Raw genomic sequence first — 17,443 nt, forward strand, 5'->3', positions numbered from 1 at the left:
TGTTTTGTTCTGTTCTCTGCAGCATTTGGATCTTTGTAGCTCTGCTGCTGAAACCTTTCCCTAGGGGCAGTGGGGAGGGTGGGGATGGGCTGAGCCCCAGGCTGCTGCTTTACCTGGGAATTGTGTGTGTGATCCCTTCTTGAGCCTGGAATCCTTTCCCTGAGCTTCTCCTTTTATCCATGAGGCAGCACAAGAGATGGCCAGTGACAGTGACAGTGTGCTGTGGGCAGGGTGTTTGTGTTTAATCACTGTTTAATCACTGTTTAATCACTGTTTAATTGTGTTTAATTGATGTTTAACCACACTGAGCAGGTGTGAAGCTGCATTTGGGGTTCCTGATCCCAATACTGATGCAAACCCCAAGCCCAGGGCTGTGTCCCCAGGCTGGGCTGGCTGATCCCAGTGCTCCCTGTCCCTGCAGGCCCTGAAGCAGCAGCAGCAGAAGCAGCAGCAGCAGCAGCAGTGCCGGGCAGGGATGGCCCCAGGGATGGCTCTGCCCTCCAGCCAGCACGTCCTGCTCAAGGCCAAGGCCAGCACAGCCAGCAAGCCAGGTCTGGGACAGGGGGACAAATCCAGAGCTGTGTGAGGAGGGGAAGGGAGGGAGAGGAACCAGGATGGGAAACTGAGCCAGCAAGCCAGGTCTGGGACAGGGGGATTAACCCAGAGCTGCTGTGAGGAGGGGAGGGGAGGGAGAGGAACCAGGATGGGAAACTGAGCACTGGGGGGAGGAGGGATTCCCCAGGGTGGGCAAGGACAAAGCTGCAGCAGAGGGTGAAGTTTAGCAGGGGCATGAGGGGGATGGAGAGATTTCCCTGCCAGGAGCTCTGTCAGCCCTGGGAGTGTTGATGGGGCCATGCCTGGCTCAGATCAGGTGGGAAATAAATTGGGATTAACTGGGAAATGGGATGTACCTGTCCATGCTTTTGCTTTGGGGTATCCTGGTGGCTCCAGGGGATCTCCCACACTCAGCTGCTGGGCAGGAGCCCCTCCAGGAGCACTGCAATGTGTGTCCTGGACTGCTGGGGCTGCAGGGGTGGCTCTGGGAGTTGCAGAACCTCCATTCCAGGCAGGATCCTCGTGCAGGATCCCTGTGTGCCTCCCTGTGCTCCAGTGTCTCCCTTTCCTGCAGGCTGGGAAGGGAAGCAGGCAGATGGACATTCCAGCAGCCCCCCAAACTCCACATCCAGCTCCTCCCCCTCGGTGAAGCTTGAGAACTCCCTGCCAGGGCTGGGCAAGAAGCCCTTCCCCAGATCTGACAGGCTCCATGCACGTAAGAGAGGCTTTCCTGCTTTTCCTGCCCTCCAGTTCACTGCTCAGGGACCCTGGGGGGCTGCTGGGGGTTGGGATACATCATTCACAGTGCCATCCTCAGCTGCATTATTTATGGGTTTGGAATGTATGTACACACTCTAATAACATGACAAAGGAACAGAAATTCCTCCCTGGACCTGCATCCCTCAGACCCTGCTGGATTTGGCTCCTTTACTGGGCTGGGGCTTTCTCAGCTGTCCTGACCTTCTCCAGGAGTGGATTTAAGGATATTCTTACAAAGTCATGGAATGTCCTGAGGGGGAAGAAACCCACAAGGATCATGGAACCAGCTCCTGGTGCTGGCCAGGATAGCCCAACAATCCCCCTGGGCATCCCAGCAGGGTTATCCAAACTCCCTGGGGAGCCTGGGCAGCGCCAGGGGGAAGAGCCTTTCCCTAAAATCCATCCCAAATGCCCTGGCCCAGCTCCAGCTGTTCCCTTGTTCTGAGATCCACAGTGTCCCTGTGGAAACAGGCACTTCCACAGAGCAGGAAAGTCCAGAAAAACTGGACTGGATACAAAGCAGAACTGGAGACAAAGCAGAAAATGGCTGTGGCCAGGAGTTGTTGACATTCCCTGGTCAGGGACCCCCAGGGGGCAGCTGAGGGCTGACCAGGTGTTTCCACATTTAAATCTGCTTTTTCTCCTCTGCCACAGTCAGGATTAATGGCATAAGGGATGGAATTTCGTGTTCAGACTCAGGTGTTTATTAATTCTTACCCATGTTACAGGGAGTGCTGCAGCACTTGCAGCTGACAAGGTAAAAATGGCAGAAGGGTGATCTGTCTTGTTACAAAGTCTTTTAAAGCTTAATTATCCAATTAAGAACTGACACCTGAATTATTTTTACTTTTGACCCAATGACCAAACACCCACGACCCACAGTGCAGCATTTTCCATCCAATTAAAGAAGTGTCACCCAGACCCATGGAAAAGAAGGTGAAGAAGAGAGAAACCTCTGCCCTAAAACTCCATCTTGCTTTCTATATATTTCCTATATTCCTAAATTCCAAACCCTTCACCATGTGATATCACACACTTTTATTTTAACTGCACACCAGTGATTTTAACTCTGTCACTCAATTTTGGATACCTGGGATTTTTGAGCTTTCTGAGCTGTCTGACACTGACCCCAGGAGAAAACTACTTGTGTCCTGAGGCCTTGGGGAAGGCTCCAAATGGGAGTGATGGAGTTAAAATCACTGGTGTGTGGTTGGAATAGAAATGTGTGATTGCACAGGGCGAAGGGTTTGGGATTTAGGTTTTTATAATATAGCAATGGGTATGGGACAAAATGAAGGATTTTGGGCATTGCCCCATCTTCTTTTTCTTGTTCCTCCTCCTTCCTTCTTCTCCCAGCCAACAGGTCACAGGAGTTTGTTTATTGGGTCAAAAATATAAATAATATAAATATTAGTTCTTTATTGGACTGCTTACCTTTAAAAGACCTTGTAGCTAGCTCGATTCGGCTCCACTTTGCTCACTTGTAGCTGGAAGTGTTGCAGAACTCTCTATACTTCAGATAAGATTTAATAAACAACCAAACCTGAATGACAAATTCATCTCCATGTTTTAATCCTGGCTGTGAGTGAAGGCAGAGGAAAAGGAAGACAAGCCCCTAATGATGGGTGCAGTTAAAGCAGTGCAGCTCCCCAGGGCTCAGAGCAGGGTGTCTGGCAGTGCAGCCCCAAGCTGTGCTCTCGTGGTGCAGTTACAGCAGTGCAGCTCTCCAGGGCTCAGGGCAGGTCTGTGGCAGTGCAGCCCCAAGCTGTGCTCTCGTGGCAGGGCAGCTGAAGAGAGCTCGCTGTGCCGACATCGACGTGGAGACGCCCGACTCCATCCTGGTGAACACCAACCTGAGGGCCCTGATCAACAAACACACCTTCAGTGTGCTGCCCCCTGAGTGCCAGCAGCGCCTGCTGCTGCTGCTGCCCGACGTGGACAGGCAGGTACGGCCCCAGGGCTGGGCACTCACTCACCTGGGCACTCACACCCCTCACTGTGACCTTCCAGGGCCTGCAGGGGCTCCAGGAGAGCTGCAGAGGGACTGGGGACAAGGATGGAGGGACAGCACACAGGGAATGGCTCCCAGTGCCACAGGGCAGGGCTGGCTGGGATCTTGGGCAGGAATTGTTCCCTGGCAGGGTGGGCAGGGCTGGCACAGGGTGCCCAGAGCAGCTGGGGCTGTTCCATCCCTGGAAGTGTCCAAGGCCAGGCTGGGACAGTGGGAATAACCTGGGCCTGGTGGGAGTGTTCCCAAATCCTCCAGAATTGTTGAAGAAATAACCACTCCCAGTACCAAGTTTTCAGTGTCACCCACTGAGGCACTGCTTTATTCTAACCAGGGCAGTTGTGACCAAACCCAGAGCTGGGCACAAAACCTGAGCTGGGCACAAAACCTGCTCCCCTCAGCCTTGGCCAGCACAGCCAGGCTGGGGCTGGTGGCCCTGGCCTGAGTGACTCCAGGCAGGTTCCCCAGGGATGTGGGCACTGCTGCACTCAGTCTGTGCCCAGGGACACTGGCCCTGCCACCAGGTGCCCAGGGCTGTGGCCAGCAGGTGCCCAGGGCTGTGGCCAGCAGCTGCCCAGGGCTGTGGCCAGCAGGTGCCCAGGGCTCTCTCTCTCTCCCCCAGGTCGGGGCTGACGGGCTGATGAAGCTCAGCAGCTCTGCTCTCAACAACGAGTTCTTCACATCGGCTGCACAGGGCTGGAAGGAGAGGCTGTCAGAAGGTAAAACCTCCCTGAAACCCCCCCTGGCTGTCCCCTCCTGGCAGGGAGTTGTGCAGAGCCACAAGGTCCCCCCTGAGGCTCCTTTTGTCCAGGCTGAGCCCCTTGCCCAGCTCCCTCAGCCTCTCCTGGGGCTCCAGCCCCTTGCCCAGCTCCCTCAGCCCCTCCCCAGCTCTGTTCCTGCACTGCCCCATTCCCCTGGGCTCAGGGTGGGGCTGAGGGCAGGTGCAGCCCTGGGGGCTCCTGGGGCACTGCCCTGGCCCTGTGCCCCATCATCCCCCCTGTCCTGCCTCAGAAATCCCTTCTGCACCCCACAGGAGAGTTCACCCCAGAAATGCAGCTCCGGATCCGGCAGGAGCTGGAGAAGGAGAAGAAGGTGGAGCTGTGGAAGGAGCACTTCTTTGAGAGCTACTATGGGCAGAGGTGAGAGCCCAGCTCTGTGCTGGGGTCCCCATCCATGAGCACTGGCTTCCATCAGCCCTGAACCTCAGGAAGGTTTGTGGCTTCAGCTGCTTCCAGAAAAGTGGGAAATGGCAGCAGGATCCAGGTCAGGTGGAGGGGGGTGCCTTACCCAGTGCAGTGTCCTGGTCCCCTCCCCTCCTCCCCTCCTTGCTTGGAGCCCTCCCCACGGCTCTCCTGGCCCCAGCCCAGGGTCAGCACCTGCATTCCCACACCTCCAATCCCACCCCAAAGCTGCAAAGCTTTCCTTCTGTGCCTCCTCTTGCTTCAGGATTCTCCCATCCTGTGGGGTTCAGGGAGGATTTGGGGGTTCTGAGTGAGTGGCAGAGACCTGGAAAGGAGCACACACATGGAAATTACTGATCAGGAATTCTGATCCTGCACTGTGCCATTTCTGTTGTCCTCACCCTGCCAGCCACTGTGCCCCCCATCCATCCAGGGTGATTTAACCCTGATTGCTGCCATTCCATGGGGGGCTGTGCTGAGCCAGGGGCTGGAGGAACAACCACAGGGATACTCCAGGCTGGGAGTGCAGCACATAAATCAGCCCCAGGTCTGAGCCCCAGGTCTGTGCTCATGGGAAGGTGACAACAGCCCCAGCCTTGGAGCATTGGGGGACAGGGGACAGCAGGACAGCGTGGAGGGGACCTCAGCTCCTGCAGCTCCTAGGAACTAATCCATGGATTCACCAGACCTTCTCTGGGTTATGTTTGGGGAAAAAAAAACCCCAGTGGTGGAGAGGGATGGACAAAGTGAATCCAGAAGCAGTAACTTTTCCCAGACACTCTGGAATTAGAGTCCATGCTCCTGTTGAGGAGCTGGTGGCACCTTCTCAGTGTCCCTTCCTGGCAGTGTCACCAGGGGAGCTGCAGAGGGGCTGGGGGGTCATGCAGGGAAATACTCACTGTTGGCCAAACTCTCTGGATTTGCAGCCTGGAATATTGGTGTCTGGAGCTACCCAGTGCTCCATGTATTGCATTTATCCATATATCAATGATTTATCCTTGGTGCTGATCTCTGTTTCCTGTGGAAGGATTATCAGTAGGGAAGCGAAGGTGGCACAGAACTGGGTGTGTGAGACATTTCTTTAGGGAGTTCATTGAGAGGACCCTGCCTGCATTTCCCCAAGGCCAGGCTGGTGTGGCAGGGGTGTTTTCCCAAGCCAAGGCTGTGTTTCCCTTGGCAGCTCCGGGCTGAGCCCCGAGGAGTCGCAGCGCCTGACGGCCCCGCCCGAGGCAGAGCCCGCCCGGCCCCGCAGCCCCCCGGCCCCAGCCCGGGAGCAGGGCACGGCCCCAGCGGAGCCCAGCAGGGCTCAGGCAGCCCCGGGGCCAGCAGGCAGCAGGAGAGCAGCAGAGGAGGCCAGAGAGGAGCCGCAGCCCAAGGCAGCCAAGGCCACCGAGGCGTCCCCGGAGCAGCGCGCGGCGAGAGCCGGCGACAGAGAGAGACCCCAGGGAGAAAGCCTGCCCCAAAAACCCCTCGGTGCCAGCAGCCAGAAGCCAGAGGAGCAGAGGAAGGCTGGGCCAGGCAAGGAGACTCTGGGTGCCCCCAGCAAACCAAAGAGCCCCGAGGCAGCCGAAGGAGCAGCCAAGGCACCGAGCCCCGCGGCAGCTCCGGACACGGCGGAGAAGAAACCCCCCGGCAGCGAGGCCATGGAGGTGGGTGTGGAGCCCCTCAAGAGGAAGGTGGAGAGCAGGGAGGAAGCTCCAGGCACCCCTGAGAAGAAGCCCCGTGTGGCAGAGCCCTGCCAGCAGCAGCAGCAGCAGCAGCAGCAGCACCAGCAGCAGCACCAGCAGCAGCAGGCCTTTCGGAACCAGCCCTTTCCTGGCACGGGGCCGGCGGTGCCGCGGGTGCCCCCGCTCAAGGTGAGCCCAGCAGGGACAGAGCCACGGCCAGGGCTGCCCAGGGCACTGAGCCCCGAAGGGATGGGGCTGGGAGGGACCTTATGGGGCTGGGAGGGACCTTATGGGGCTGGGAGGGACCTCAGGGTTCATCTCATCCCACCCTGGCATGGGCAGGGACACTCCTGCTGTGCTGGGCTGCAGAGCCTCTGCAGGGCCATGGGGACAGAGAGCAGAGCAGGAGCTGCCAGGGGGACAGCCAGGGCCTGAGGGATGGGGGCTATGGGGACAGAGAGGAGAGCAGGAGCTGCCAGGGGGACAGCCAGGGCCTGAGGGGTGAGGGCTATGGGGACAGAAGGGTAAATCCTCCAGGGCCAGAAGGGTGAATGCTCCAGGATCACAGAGGTGAATGCTCCAGGACCACAGGGGTGAGGGCTCCAGGCTCCCCTGCAGCCACCCCAGACACTGGGGTTCCAGCCCTCACCCCTGGCAGCACTGCAGCCTGGTTTATAGTGCTGCAGTGCCAGGGCAGGAGCATTTTGGGGAGCACCTCAGCACTCAGCCCTTTGGCTGCTGAGCGTGTGCAAGAGCCCAGCTGGGAAAGGAAAGAGGGAATTGGGCCCTGCTGGGATTCAGCAGCACAGAAACATCCCAGGCTTTGAGAGCCAGGTCAGGACCAGGCAGCTGCTGCTGAATCTGCTGCTCTGGGCCCTTAGGCAGCAGCTTAATTCCTGCATTCCTCAGGAATCCCACTCCCCTGTTCATAGCCTTTTGTACTAAAAAGCTGCAAACTCAAAACTTGAAAAGCAGCTCATCATTCCCACATGTTAATAAGAGCAGCTCGAAGGCAGGAAAGCATCAGTGAAACTGTCAGTGACAGAATGGTAAAGTGTCCATAAAGGAGGTGTGGAATACCCTGCAGGAAGGAGGCTTGGCCTGCCAGGGCAGTGAAGGTGGGATTTAATATAACAGCAGGGTGAGTTGAAGGTGATTGTGAATAGTTTCCCTTGGGAAAATGGGGACAGACATGTCCCCAAGATGTGTCACTCCCCAAAAATGAAATGGTTGATCAGAGCTCAGTGGGATCCAGTGAGGATTTTATGGATACAGAAATTAAATGTAAGCTCAGATAAACTCCCTGAGATCTCTGCAGGGGGAGCAGGGCAGCACCAAGCTCAGTTCAGGGCTCAGCACATTGTTGGGAGGAGCCAACATGGGGAAAGTCAGCTGGAACATTGGGGAAATGGTTTAGAAGGAAAGAGAAAATTATTGGCATTTTTCCTGCAGCTCAGGGGATTTATTATGGCTTTGTACAAAGGCACTGAGGAGACAAATGATGGGTGAGCAGGGGGAAGAGCAGGATGGTGACACCTTTCAAAGGACAGAAATCACACCTGAGTAATGTGGAACAGAGGGCTGGGGGCTGGATGAGCCCTGCAGGGAGGGGTGACAGTGTCCCGTGGTTCTCACCATGGTTCTCACCACGAGGGACGAGCTGTGCTCAGAGCCACGGGGTTTGTTCCACCCCAGAGCTGCTGGGAGGTGTCTGAGGGGGGGACAGATCTCTTGTCCCAAGGCAGGGACAGGAGGGGTCTCCACAGGGGTTTCTCCACAAGCACAGGCAGCTCTGTCACACTAAAGCACAGCCCCTTCCACCGAGCGTTCCCGAGTCTCAGCCGCTCCTCTCTCCGCTCTGTTGCAGATTCCCGTGTCCAGAATCTCGCCGATGCCATTTCCTGCGGGCCAGGTCTCTCCCAGGGCACGCTTCCCCGTGTCCCTCAGCAGTCCTGGCAGGACAGGGGCCAGGACCTTGGCAGACATCAAGGCCAGAGCGCAGCAGGCCAAGGCTCAGAGGGCAGCGGCCGCCGCCGCCGCCGCCTCGGCCGGGGGAGCGGTGCCAGGGCCCGGCCCGGGCGGGGGGAGACCCCCGGGCAGGGGGGGAGACCCTGCAGGGGCCCCCCACACCCCAGCTGGGGCCAGCACACTGGAACTGGCAGCAACTGGAAGCGGGGGAGGTTCGAGAAGGTTCCTTCCCCACGGCCCAGGGCCCCGTTCCCAAGGGGAGCCGGGAGCTGCTCGGCATCCTGCTGGAGCACAGCTACAGCCAGGGGTCTCTGGGGCTGCCCCAGCACTAGGGAATGGCACGGGGGCTGTGCCAGGGAATGGCACTGGGGCTGCCCCAGCACTAGGGAATGGCACGGGGGCTGTGCCAGGGAATGGCACTGGAGCCACTCCAGGGAATGGCACTGGGGCTGTGCCAGGGAATGGCACTGGAGTCACTCCAGGGAATGGCACTGGAGCTGTCCCAGGGAATGGCACAGGGGCCACTCCAGGGAATGGCACTGGAGTCACTCCAGGGAATGGCACAGGGGCCACACCAAGCCCCCCACAGGCCATGGCCACCCCAGGGTCCCCAGGTGCCAGCAGTGGGGACAGGGCAGGGACAGCCCCGGGGGCTCCTGTAGCCAGGAACGGGCCTGGCTGTGGCACGGTGACCCCAGGAACACCCACAGCCTCAGCAGGGACCAGCTGTGACCTTCCCAAGAGCAAATGTCCTTCCCCTGTGGGCTCCTCCGTGCCCCCCTCGGGCCCTGGAGCCCAGGCTGGCGCTGCGGGTGTGCCCGTGCCAGCCTCCAGCAGCTCCTCAGCAGCGCCCAGCCTTAAACCTCCCCCCGGCGGGGCCGTGCCCAGAGCGAGCTCCAGCATTCCTGCCAACAACCCTTTGGTCACCCAGCTGCTCCAAGGCAAGAGCGTCCCCCTGGAGCAGATCCTGCCCAAGGCGCTCACCAAAGCCGAATGCAGAACTGCTCAGGAGGAGAAGGGCGCGGCGGGGAACGGCGCCGAGGCGGGGGACAGAGCAGCCACCGTGCCCCCCCAGCAGCCCAGGAAGAGCCTGTGCCAGAGCAGGCCCGTGCCTCACATTCCAAGGACCTTGCTGCCCTCGGGGAAGGAGCCCGGTGCTGAGCAGCAGCAGCAGTGCCACGAGGCGCTGAGCAAATCCACCCAGGAGCAGATCCTGCAGACTCTCATCAAGAGGGTGCAGAGGCAGAGCGTGCTGCCCGCCCTTCAGCCCTCGCAGCTGAACCTCCCGCACTCAGGTTTGCCGGTGGAGAGCGGCTCCACCAGCCAGAGATTCATGCTGGGCTTCACGGGCAGGAGGACATCCAAGCCTGCCATGTCCGGGCACTACCTGCTCAACATCTCCACCTACGGCCGCGGCTCGGAGAGTGTGAGGAGAGGCTCCTCCGGGCAGCCCGAGCCGCGCCTGGGGCTGAGCAGCCCCGCCGAGGGAGCCAGGGCAGAGCTGGGGCAGGGCCAGGACAAGGGCAGCGAGGACACGGATGAGGAGAGCTCCAAGGATGGCCCCGAGCACGGCAGCAGCACGGAGGAGCCACGGGCAGGGCAGGGGGACAAGGAGCAGAGCTCCCACGGCTCGGGCCCTGCAGAGCCCGGCTCCCTGGGCACCACCAGGGCTGGCAAGGCCGAGGCAGCCCCCAAGGAGCCGGCGCTGGACGGCTCGGCGCTGGCCCGGGACCTGCTGCAGGCGGCGCAGGAGCAGATGGCCCACGCCATGAGGGGCAAGGGTGGCACGGAGCTGCTGGGGCCCGCCAGCCCGGCCCTGGACTCGGCACAGCCCCCGCCGCTGCACCCCCCGAAGCTGCTGGGGCCCAGCTACAGCGGCACCATCAACGTCTCCACCTCGGCCGACGTGGGCCAGGGCTCGCTGGTGAGCGAGTGCGGCCAGCTGGGGAGCAGCTCCATGGGCAACGTCATGTCCTTCTCGGTGACCGTCACCACCATCCCCGCCGGGCAGGCCGTGAGCGCCGGCGGCCACGGGCAGGGCCTGGCGGTGCCGGCGTTCGGCGAGGACGGCGCCGTGGAGGACGCCCCGGCCAAGTGTTACTGCAGGTTGAAAGCCATGATCATGTGCAAGGGCTGCGGTGCCTTCTGCCACGACGACTGCATCGGGCCCTCCAAGCTCTGCGTCTCCTGCCTCGTGGTGCGGTAACGGGGCTCCCCCGGGGGCTGCTCTGGCAGGTTCCTTGGGAAGAACCAGGAATTTCACTGCCTTGCACAAGAGACGCGTTACGAATCAGGAATCCGGAGTTGCAGTCCTTCTTTCATTAACGAAAGAGCACCTTCTTGTACAGGGAGTCGAAATCGCGCTCGACGACGTGAATTGTGACAAGAGTTTGCACTTAAGGAATTATGTAAATATGCCACATTATTTTGTTTAAAGATATTTTTTCAATCTTTTAGGAGATAGCGTTTGACTTGTCCTGCAGTTCCAGCGAGCCCAGCCTGCTCTGAGCACGTTTGCTGAGCTCTGCTGTCCCCAGGAAAGGGAACGGGATCATCCAGCTCCAGCCGTGTGTGCTGGTGGAGCAGCGAGCCAGGAGCTCCCAGTTTCAGTCTCTGGGAGCTGGGAGCAGCTCCAGGCCATGCCAGCCTTCCCCTGCACTGCCTGTCCAGAGGGCTCCTGGGCTGGCTGGAATTCCTGGGGTGCAGATCCCCTGTCCTGGTGTCCCAGCTGGAGGGAGGTGTTGGCAGTGACCCACAGGAGCAGGGCTCACACAGCTCTGCTTGGCCAGGCAGGAATCTGCTCCCCTGGCATTCCCCACAGCTGGAGCTGCCATCCCACAGGGATCTGCTCCCCTGGCATTCCCCACAGCTGGAGCTGCCATCCCACAGGGATCTGCTCCCCTGGCATTCCCCACAGCTGGAGCTGCCATCCCACAGGGATCTGCTCCCCTGGCATTCCCCACAGCTGGAGCTGCCGTCCCACAGCCCTGAGCCAGCTGCTCTTGGGACACAGGGGCAGTGAAGGGCACCAAGCGTCACCTGGCTCCTGCCGTGCTCTGGGAAGTGTTCTGTGCTCATCCAAACGTGGTCAGACATCTCCAGGTTCTGTCCAAGGTTTTATATTTCCTGGGTGTAGGGAAAGGCAAAGGAGTGTCTGCCTGGGCCTTGCTGGGTGGCTCTCTGTGTTTGAAATACCAAATGGGGCTGAGCTCAGCTCAGCCTGGCCCAGCTGAGGGAGGGCTGCCCCGATGGGGACACGGCTGGTGGCACCTGTGCTCCCTGCCGGTTGTGATTCCTTCTCCTGCACTGGAGGAGATCAAAGCACAGTGCTCCCGTGCTCTGGGAGCTGAGGAGCTGATGGAGCACGAGTCCCTGGAGGGCTGTTCCCCTCCTGGGTGGGTGGGGGCCTTGCTGCATCCTGGTCAGGGAACAGAGCTATGGACGTTTTTGATGGAAAAGCACTGAATTCACTTTGAATCCAAAGGCCTTTTTAAGCTGAAGCAATATTCCCACGGGGTCCTCAGCCTTCCCTGCCCCTCTCCTTTGTACTACTGCTCCCCTCCCCTTCTCCCCAGAGCCCAGACTGGTGGTGAGCAGCAGAAAGAATTCCTGGCTGATGTTCCAAGGAACGCGGCTCCAGGAGCCTCTGGACAGCGCTCTGAGGCACAGGGGGGATTGCTGGGTCAGGAGTTGGACTGGAGGATCCCTGTGCATCCTTTCCAGCACAGGATATTCCATGACTCTGATTTAGTCGGTGATGACAAGGAAGAGGGAGTTGCAGACTCGGTCCTGTGGTAGCAGCAGCGATTCCGTCCCTGCCCGGGGAGCGTGGGATCCTCTGGAGCTGCAGCATCACCTGCTCCGGGTTCTGCCGTCTGAAATTCACTGCAGAGCAGTGACCCCCGCTGTCCTGACTCCACACCACTGCTCCAGCATCCTGTGCTGAGGAGCATTTAGGGATTAGAAATTAACTCCATTTTTTAAATCTGGAAAATTGCACAAAATTGTCCCCACGAGCATCTCACACCCGTGGTGGGGCTGTGGCAGCCCAAGAACCCCCGGGCTGTGCCTGTTCCTGCCACTTCCCACGTCCAGCTCCTGTTGGGGAAGGGGAAATCCTGCATTTCTGTAAAGCTGGGAGGCAGTGTGGCACAGTCCTTCTCCCAGGAGAGGTTTGCTGCACGCTCGGGCAGCTCTGGCTCTCCTTGGCTCTCTCGGGGGGGAGGCAGAGGATGAGGAGGGAGCTGTGACCCTGGCTCAGAGCTGCCCATTCCCGGAGCAGCAGTGCCCGGCTGTGGCTGCAGCGGTGCCTCCTGCTGGGTTTGTCCCTGCTGTGCCCGGCTGTGGCTGCAGCGGTGCCTCCTGCTGGGTTTGTCCCTGCTGTGCCCGTCCCAGGAGGGGCTCCCTGGGCACGGAGGTGGCCCCGGGTGGCGCTGGCCGGGGGAGGATGGTGCTGGTGGCTCGGGATTTACACCTGTCAGTGCCTTAGTTCCATTTCATGGATCAACACTTGGCTTGGGCTACCTTTCTTGTGTTTCTTTTTAAGGAAATCGATTCCCTCAGTGCCCGACTGGGGTTTGAGCATCTCCAAGGGTGAGCAGAGGGCGCTGAGTGAGGAAATGACTCTGGCTCAGTGTGGCAATCCCTGGAGCAGGGATAAATAAAGCCCTGCAAGTTTGGCGTGTGCTGCAGCTGGGAGTGGGGTGATGGCTTTGGGAGAGAGAATCCTGGGGTGGGACCAGCCTGTCCCGCTGCTGAGGCTCCTTCCCACGGGCAGCAAATCCACCTGCACGCGGCATCTGGGATAAAGGGATCTCGTGGCTTTTAAACCATCACTTTGGTCCCCCGGGAATGAATGAACAGCACTGCAGGGAACGGCAGCATCAAAATCCAGGATTTCCAAAGCCTGATGATGTTGGAGTGTTTGTGGCAGGGAAAGGAGCCTGATGAGGGAGGAGGTTTGAGGTTCCCTTGTCAGCACCCAGAACTGGAATTAGAGCCCAATTCCCATCCCCAGCCCCCTCGGACAGGCTGTGGCACAGGAGGTTCAGCTTTCGAGCCCGTGGGCAGCAAGGGAAGGAATTCCGTGTGGAGTTTTACTTCCCCTCCGGGAATTTACAGGAAAAGAGGAGGTTCCAAGCAGTTGCACTGGTTGGGGAGTTGGAATATTTTTTTTTTGTTGTTGTTGCACAAAAGAGCTGCTGGAGCAGCAGCTCCTGGTCAGGTTGTGACGGAGGGATGCTCGGGAGGAGGCAGCAAAGCCCATCCCGGGAGGGTGCATTGGGAGCTCCTCTCCCCAGGGATGCTCCGAGGGCAGGGCCGGGCTGGGCTTTCCCACAGCGGGAATGTGGGAGGGTGGCTTGGGTTAATTAGCACAGGTAATTAACTGCAGGGCTGGGTTGTTTTTAATGCCGACCTTTGCTGTACGTGCAGAGCGAGGGGGAGAGCTTACAGTAATATATTTGGAGTAATATATATTTTAGTATGTGCAGAGAGAGGACAAAGGAGGGGTCTGAGGGGGGACAGGGTACCGGGGGTTACTGCAGCACAACTGAAGAGCTTCAGTTCCTGCCATTAATGCAATAAAAACGGGAATTCTCACCTAGAAGCAATCCAATACTGTTTCCCAGAGGCTTTTCCTGTGTGGACAACAGGCCTGTAAACACAGTTCCAAAAATCCTAAACCTTTGTCTTTTTGCCTTTTTAAAAGGGACTTCGATTGGGCTTGAGGGTCTGTACAGCAAAATCGAGGTGACACCATTTGAAAATGTATTTTTACACAAATAATATAGAAAAAAAATCATATTTTACATAAGAATTTTAAGTATTTGAAATATGTGTATATATATATACTGTATGTACTTCGTATATGCTTTATTTTACATTTTCAATGTATTAAAAAGTATTTGAGCTGGTTGGATCTGAGATGCAATAATGTTCAAAAACACAAAAACAAAGGAAAGGATCGTGGGGGAGAGCGGGTGGGAGCTCTGCAGGGCAGCACGAGCCCAGAGCAGAGGTTTGGGGAGGGCTGGAGCAGTCTGAGAGCCAGAAATTGTATTTTCCTTGTATTTCCTGCTCCAGTGAATGGGTGGGCTCTCCATCACTGGGGTGGAGAAGAGCTCCCAGCTGATGGAATCCACCCTGCAGGAGCTGTCCCGGGGATTCAGACACCAAACCCCCCGTGCTTCCTTCCAGGGCAGCTCCAGAGCCGGGCATTTCTTTGTTCTGCACGGCTGGAGGTGCAAACCTCCCTGCAGAGATCGATCCAGCTCTGCAGCTCCTAGCACTGCAGTGAATTCCTGTCAGGAGAGGGGAACCACCACAGAATCATCACAGAATCATTGATCATTCACAGGATCAATCACAGGATCAATCACAGAATCAATCACAGAATCATCACAGGTTCATCACAGAATCAATCACAGACTCAATCACAGAATCATCACAGAATCATCACAGAATCCATCACAGAATCAATCACAGAATCAATCACAGAATCAGTCACAGAATCGATCACAGAATCGATCACAGAGTCATCACAGAATCAATCACAGAATCAATCACAGAATCAATCACAGAATCATCACAGAATCATCACAGATTCAGTCACAGAATCAGTCACAGAATCCATCACAGAATCATCACAGAATCATCACAGAATCATCACAGAATCAGTCACAGGATCAGTCACAGAATCATCACAGAATCGATCACAGAATCGATCACAGAATCGATCACAGGATCAATCACAGGATCATCACAGAATCCATCACAGAATCCATCACAGAATCATCACAGAATCAATCACAGAATCAATAACAGAATCAGCTCCTGCAGAGCTGAGAAGGAACAGCAGCCTTGGGAGCTGTTTCCTATTTAAGGTACATGGCTGAGATAAAATATGAAGTGGCAAGGTGTGGGAGCTGCTGCATTTCCAAACAAATGTTCCTTGTTCCTCTGGTGCTGCTGCATCTCCCAGCCCTTCCTTAGTGTGTCAGAGGGGGAGCCAGGGGCTGCTCCCATTCCCAACCACTGCAATAACCCTCCCTGTGGCTCATGTCCTACCAGGGGTTCTGCTCCTGTTCCTCCCTCAGAGCCCTCTTTGGAGATGAATCCTCGATCCTGCAGCTCCTCAGCGCTGGGCACACGCATCAGGCTCCACCCTCTGCTCACCAAAAACATTTGGGCTGTGGCCTTGGCTGTGGATATCTGTTACATTTTCTTTTGGCACATTTTAAGGGAAAAACGTTGGTTTATTACTTAGCCTTAATAAATCCTGCAGTTCATTCGCTTCTTGATATCCCAAAACACTTCAGGAGCTTGGAGCTGTAGATCTGGAGGAAAGAAAGAATCAGGAAGAAACCTGTATTAAGTGACAGGAACTTGATTTCCTTCAAAATGGAGGGATTCAGGGAAACAGGTGTGTAAGCAACTCACCTGATTTCTGACAGGAAAATCTGAATGCACCCAACAACTTGCTAAAATCAGCACCACTGGGGAATGTGCAGGAGCCTGGGGTTTCTTTTCCCTGAATACAAGTATCAACAATTCTGTATGTTCAGTATGGAAGGGGTTGGAGACCCGCCAGTGGGAATAATGTACCCCAGCCCTCAGGTGGCATCTTGATGGCATCACAAGACTTTAATTTATTCTCCTTTTTAATCCGTGTGACTAATTAATGTCTCCATCTCGTTGTGCAGTAAGTAAAACCCTTTTTTTCTGGCCTGTCTGTGTTTCCCTGGGACCCTTGGGAAGGAGGAGGATGGGCACAGCCCCAGAGGAGAGGGAAGGCTGAGCTCCCAGTCAGAGCATGAAGAAATAACTAAAGCCATGGCACCACCTGGTGTTTTTCCAGGTTCCAGCAGCTCTCCCTGCAGCACGCTGCTGCGTTTGGGGTGGCAATGCAGCCTGCAGCAATCCCCTCCGTGCCTGGTGCCACCCGTGGGCATTGGCACAGCCAGCCGGAATGAGCATGGCTAAAGGCTCAGCAGCGCTTTCCCTCTCATTCCCAATTCCTGACAAACCATTCCCTGTGTTCTGCACACCCTGAGTGCTCCCTGCTCTCCTCATCGGAGGAATTTCCCTCCCCTCCTGCAGGCACAGACAGCGCTGTGCAGGAGGAGCTGTGACATTTCCACAGGGACACAGGAGCCTGGAACAGAGCCCGTCCTGCCGGGTCCTCCTCAGAAACGCTGCTGGTGCTGCCAGCAAGGCGAGCAGGGCCACCCCCAGTGCCCTGGATGCTGCTGTGCGCAGGGATGGCATGGATGGAGCTGTGGCTGTGCCAGGGGAGCTGTGGGACACGGCAGGAGCTGCGAGCAGCCTGGCACAGGGCGGTGTCCCTGCCATGGCTGGGGTGGCACTGGGTGGGCTCTGGGCTCCCTTCCCACCCAAACCGGACTGTGCCCTGCAGGACATGTCCCAATTCCCAGTGTCCAGCCTGGCCTTGGGCACTGCCAGGGATCCAGGGGCAGCCCCAGCTGCTCTGGGCACCCTGTGCCAGCCCTGCCCACCCTGCCAGGGAACAATTCCTGCCCAAGATCCCAGCCAGCCCTGCCCTGTGGCACTGGGAGCCATTCCCTGTGTGCTGTCCCTCCATCCCTTGTTCCAGGTCCTTCTGCAGCTCTCCTGGAGCCCCTCCAGGCCCTGCCAGGGGCTCTGAGCTCTCCCTGGATCCTTCTCCTGTCCAGGTGAGCACCCCCAGCTCTCCCAGCCTGGCTCTGAGCAGAGGGGCTCCGTGCATGGAGCTGAGGGGATGGAGCTGAGCAATGGCTGGGGCTGGGTGCTGAGGGGACAGCAGTCACTCACAGCTGTGAGGGGACTGTCCTGAAGGACGGCTGCTCTTGACAGCTGTGATGGAATGGTTGTGGCTGACACGGTGCTGAGGGGATGGTGCTGAGGGGACAACTCTGAGGGGACAGCTCTGAGGGAACAGCCATGGGTGACACTTTGCTGAAGGATGGTTGTGAGGGGACAGCCATGAATAACAGTTTCCTGAGAGATGGCTGTGAGGACACAGCCATGGCTGACACTTTGCTGAGGGAGGGCCGTGAGGACACAGCCATAGCTGACACTTTGGTGAGGGATGGCTGTGAGGACACAGCCATGGCTGACACTTTGCTGAGAGAGGGCCGTGAGGACACAGCCATGGCTGACACTTTGCTGAGGTTTGGCCGTGAGGACACAGCCATGGCTGACACTTTGCTGAGGGAGGGCCGTGAGGACACAGCCATAGCTGACACTTTGCTGAGGTTTGGCCGTGAGGACACAGCCATAGCTGACACTTTGCTGAGGTTTGGCCG

The 17,443-nt window shown here is 57.6% G+C and overlaps 1 protein-coding gene across 2 annotated transcripts in view; it reads left to right on the forward strand.

The window, feature by feature from the left end:
• Positions 1 to 11,027, forward strand: part of ASXL2 (ASXL transcriptional regulator 2) — a 48,091-nt gene extending 37,064 nt beyond the window's left edge. For both annotated transcript variants that reach the window (XM_033056412.1, XM_033056413.1), the window contains 7 exons: positions 422 to 551; positions 1,130 to 1,270; positions 3,097 to 3,260; positions 3,945 to 4,041; positions 4,356 to 4,461; positions 5,684 to 6,359; positions 8,038 to 11,027. In XM_033056412.1, coding sequence (XP_032912303.1) covers positions 422 to 551; positions 1,130 to 1,270; positions 3,097 to 3,260; positions 3,945 to 4,041; positions 4,356 to 4,461; positions 5,684 to 6,359; positions 8,038 to 10,344 — 3,621 coding nt within the window. In that variant the 3' untranslated portion in view covers positions 10,345 to 11,027. The remainder of the gene's footprint in view (positions 1 to 421; positions 552 to 1,129; positions 1,271 to 3,096; positions 3,261 to 3,944; positions 4,042 to 4,355; positions 4,462 to 5,683; positions 6,360 to 8,037) is intronic.
• Positions 11,028 to 17,443: the final 6,416 nt, after the last annotated feature.

Source organism: Catharus ustulatus, chromosome 3 (genome assembly GCF_009819885.2).
Source record: "Catharus ustulatus isolate bCatUst1 chromosome 3, bCatUst1.pri.v2, whole genome shotgun sequence".
Classification (NCBI taxonomy): domain Eukaryota; kingdom Metazoa; phylum Chordata; class Aves; order Passeriformes; family Turdidae; genus Catharus; species Catharus ustulatus.